This window comes from Phaethon aethereus (genome assembly GCF_964289735.1).
Source record: "Phaethon aethereus genome assembly, contig: HAP1_SCAFFOLD_149, whole genome shotgun sequence".
Classification (NCBI taxonomy): Eukaryota; Metazoa; Chordata; class Aves; order Phaethontiformes; family Phaethontidae; genus Phaethon; species Phaethon aethereus.
Genome location: NW_028114053.1, coordinates 382,362 through 386,556, shown reverse-complemented (window position 1 = coordinate 386,556; position 4,195 = coordinate 382,362). Strand labels below are relative to the sequence as shown.

The following is a 4,195-nucleotide window of genomic DNA, read 5'->3' as shown; positions in this document are numbered from 1 at the left end:
CAGGGATTTCAACCACCCAAAAGCCCTCCTAAATGTGGCAAGAGAAACTAGAACCAAACAGACAGAACCAAATCCCCTCAGCTCCGCTCTGCAGTTGGGCGAATGGAAAATGCCGAGAAGCGGTTTGATATATCACGAGTACGTTTCACTGGAGGTCACCTGTGTCCCTAGTTCCGTCTTGCTGCACAGCAAGAAGGGCTCCTCAGGAGCCCATTGCAGAGCCCGTGCTCCCAATGGCCCCCTCAGGCAGCAAAACCAGGAGCTGCAGTGAGGCAGCGGCAGAGAGGTCTTCCTGAAAAGAGAGAGCCTGAACGTGGGGGGGCAAGGAGACATGGAATAGGTTTTGCTCGGAGAAGTCTGGCCTAACTCAGCACTGCCTTTTCCTGCTCCACAGATAAGCATCCCAAGGGGAAGCACATGTCCAACGGCAGCTCCATCACCCACTTCCTCCTCCTGGCATTCGCAGAGACGCGGGAGCTGCAGCTCTTGCACTTCGGGCTCTTCCTGGGCATCTACCTGGCTGCCCTCCTGGGCAACGGCCTCGTCATCACCGCCATAGCCTGCGACCACCGCCTCCACACCCCCATGTACTTCTTCCTGCTCAACCTCTCCCTCCTCGACCTGGGCTGCATCTCCACCACTGTCCCCAAAGCCATGGCCAACTCCCTCTGGGACACCAGGGCCATCTCCTACCCAGGGTGTGCTGCACAGGTCTTTCTGTTTGTCTTTTTGATCTCAGCTGAGTATTTTCTTCTCACCGTCATGGCCTACGACCGCTACGTTGCCATCTGCAAACCCCTGCACTACGGGACCCTCCTGGGCAGTAGAGCTTGTGCCCACATGGCAGCAGCTGCCTGGGGCTTTGTTTTTCCATATGCTGTGCTGCACACCGCCAGTACATTTTCACTACCCCTCTGCCAAGGGAATGCTGTGGACCAGTTCTTCTGTGAAATCCCCCAGATCCTCAAGCTCTCCTGCTCAGATGCCTACCTCAGGGAAGTTGGGCTGATTGTGGTCAGTCTCTGTTTGGCATTTGGGTGTTTTGTTTTCATCGTGGTGTCCTACGTGCAGATCTTCAGGGCAGTGCTGAAGATCCCCTCTGAGCAGGGACGGCACAAAGCCTTTTCCACATGCCTCCCTCACCTGGCCGTGGTCTCCCTGTTTCTCAGCACTGCCATGTTTGCCTACCTGAAGCCCCCCTCCATCTCCTCCCCAGCTCTGGACCTGGTGGTGGCAGTTCTGTACTCGGTGCTGCCTCCAGCAGTGAACCCCCTCATCTACAGCATGAGGAACCAGGAGCTCAAGGATGCCCTCAGGAAACTCACCCAATGGACGCTGTTTCCCTGACAATAGCCCGTCTCCTCTCCACATTTCCCAGAGTTTCTCTTAGGCCAGGAGTCTACTTTTTTTCCCTTGTGATAATCCTCCTTGTAGAAATGTTTCTGGGCTTATGCTCCTTGGATTGAGGTGTGATCCAGTTGTGTCTGACCCTCGCACAACACTGTGTCAGGTGTGGCCTCTCCGATGGCAGCTCTTCAATCAAAGGGCATCTCCCAGCTGCAGTGCCTGAAGGCTGGGCTCTTCCTCCAAAGGTGCTGCCAATAAAATGTCTAAGAAACTGGTCTATTAAAGGGTCTGTTCTCCCTGTGATGCGGGTAAACCTCACGGTACCACTGGGTCCCATGGGAGCAAAAGTCCTGGTTTTAAAGGCTCTCTTCTTGGTGCCCAGTGGCAGTGGAGATGGCGCACGGGCTCCCAACAACCTCCTCAGGCTGCTCCCCATATGCCAGGACTGATGGCATATACCAGTCTCTCAGAAATGAATTTGGAGGGGTCAGGAGAGGATGGGGACTCACCATGTGCCTTGGGCAAGGAGTGAATGAGGACTCAGGAGGTGAAACACCCTCAAGGGCGATGTCCCCCAAACGTGAAGGACTGAGTTGAGGTATCCCCAAAACAAGGACCCTGAGGTTCCAGGGGAGTGAGTGGGGACCCAGCAGGCACAGGGACGGGAGCCTGGAGAGATGTGGGAGCTGCCTGAGGGGGCCCCGGGCCCTCGTGCTGTCCTGGGCAGTGGAGCTAGTGGGGGGCAGAGAAGAGGTGAAATGACGTGTGGCTTGAGGATAACCTGCAATATGACTGCAAGAGAGCCTGAGAATGAGCGGCCTCTGCTTCCTTGTGTCGTTAGTGCAAGCAGCAGCCCTGGGGTGATGGGGAGGCTGAGACCCCTCTCTGCCCCCCAGGAGCTGCTGTGCCCTTCAGAGGAGCTGGGGCTGTGGGGCAGTGCCCAGAGCTCTGCAGCACCCCGTGGTGGGCAGTGCCGTGGGGCCAGCCCAGGCTGGGCTGCTGGGCTTGGCAGGGCTGGAGAGAGGGCAGGGGTGGTGGGGAGAGCTGGGGAGGGGCCGGGCTGGGAAGTGTTTGGGAGGGGAAAAGACCCGTGCGGAGCTCAGCTGTGTGTGTGCGGGGGGGGGCACACAGCAGGGTGCTCACAGGGCAGAGCCAGGCGTCCTGGTGAAGGAAGCAAGGCACCAAAGGTGCAGCGGAGAAGGGCCCTGTCTGGGCTGTGATCCCTGGACACCCGGGAGAAGCTGCCCCAGGAAAATTGTCCCAGCCCATCCCATCTCCGGCCACACGCCCCAGCCCTGAGGAAGAACTGGTGCTGCATGCTCACTTGTGTCCACCTCCGGGGCTCAGTGGTACCCCACTTCGCTGCCAGGGCTAATAAAAAGGAAACCAGTTTCCTGCTGACACTCATTACACACCAAGTCCCAGAGCTCTCACCACAGCTGGTCCCTCGGCCAAGCCTGTTCTCAGACAGCTCCAGCTGGACCAGGTGCTCATGGCTCTGTCTTGACTAATATTGAATATCTCCATTGATTGAGACTCCAGCAACTGGCCTGGTCCATGCTCCAGTGTGTGGCTCTGAGGGATTTCTCAAAAGCCCGGCTCTCGCAGCCTCGCCTTGCCCATGATGTGCTCCAGGCCCCAACCATCCTTCCAGCCTCTGCAGGACTCGCTCCAGTCTGTCAGGGTCTTCCTTGTGCTGGGGAGCCCCATCTTCGATACAGCAGTCCTGTATGTGGTCCTGGGGTGGGTTAACTATGAGCAGCAGCCAGGCAGCCACCCAGCTGCTTACTCACTCGCCCTGCTCAAAATGACAGGACAAAGGGTGGAAAAAAAAAAAAAAAAGAAAAGTTTATGGGTCAAGATAAAGAAAAGGAGACCACTTACCAACTACAGTCTTTGTCATCACTCTACCAATTAGTCGGCAAAGAAGTGTTAACTTGGGGAAGAGCAATTTAATTTATTGCAAATTACAAAGAGATTTGGATTCTGAGAAACTGTACCAAAAATACTACTAACCATTCCCCCACCCCACTCCTTTTCCCCACGCTCAAATGACTTCTTCATTCCCAAATCTTCTACCCACCCAAGCCCAAGACAAGCAGGGAGGGATGGTGAATGGGCGTTACAGAAAATACGGAACATCTCTGCCATTCCTTCCTCACACTTTTCCCCTGCTCCAGACTGGGTCCTTTCCTTGGGATCCCACCATATTTGCGGTCAAGGCTATGCCTCGTTCATTTCTTTCCGTCTTACTTCTCTCCTTTATACTCACAGAATCACGGAGATCTTGAGACTGGGAGGCACCTCTGGAGGTCATCTAGGTCAGCCTCTCAGCTGAGGCAGGGCCAGGTAGAGCTGGTTGCTCAGCACCTTGTCTAGCTGGGTTTTTAATACCTCCATGGACGGACACTCCACAACCTTTGTGAGCAACCAGTACCAGGGATTGAAAAACCGTCCAGTCCAGGGAAAATACTGTTTTCTTGGGTTCAGATGGCATTTTATATACATTGCTAAGATCCCTCCAAGCCTTTCTTTCTCCAGACTGAATAGGTCCAGACCTCTCAGTGTCTCCTTTTATGAAAGACGCTGCAGTTCCTTAAATAACCTTTCTGTCCTTTTGCTGGGCTTGCTTTAGTAGGTCAACAAGTTTCCTTGTTTGCACTGGGGAGCTGAGCACCGGACACAGCACCCCAGATGTCACCTCACCAGTGCCGAGTAGAGGGGAAGGGTCACCTCCCTGCATCGGCCAGCAATGCTTTTCCTAATGCAGCCCAGGAAGCTGTTGGCTTTGCCAAGACCATGCAGTGATGGCTCATGCTCAGCTGCTTGTGCTCTGGGAATCACAGAA

The 4,195-nt window shown here is 55.1% G+C and overlaps 1 protein-coding gene across 1 annotated transcript; it reads left to right on the top strand.

The window, feature by feature from the left end:
• Nucleotides 1-237: 237 nt before the first annotated feature.
• LOC309416330 (olfactory receptor 14A16-like) lies at nucleotides 238-1,351 on the top strand. The gene has a single exon (XM_082015892.1). It carries the CDS (start codon nucleotides 418-420, stop codon nucleotides 1,345-1,347), a length of 930 nt encoding a protein of 309 aa, XP_081872018.1. The 5' UTR covers nucleotides 238-417; the 3' UTR covers nucleotides 1,348-1,351.
• The last annotated feature ends 2,844 nt before the right edge of the window (nucleotides 1,352-4,195 follow it).

Coding starts and splice junctions, on each gene's coding strand:
- LOC309416330 (XM_082015892.1), top strand. CDS start 418: ATGTCCAACGGCAGCTCCATCACCCACTTCCTCCTCCTGGCATTCGCA.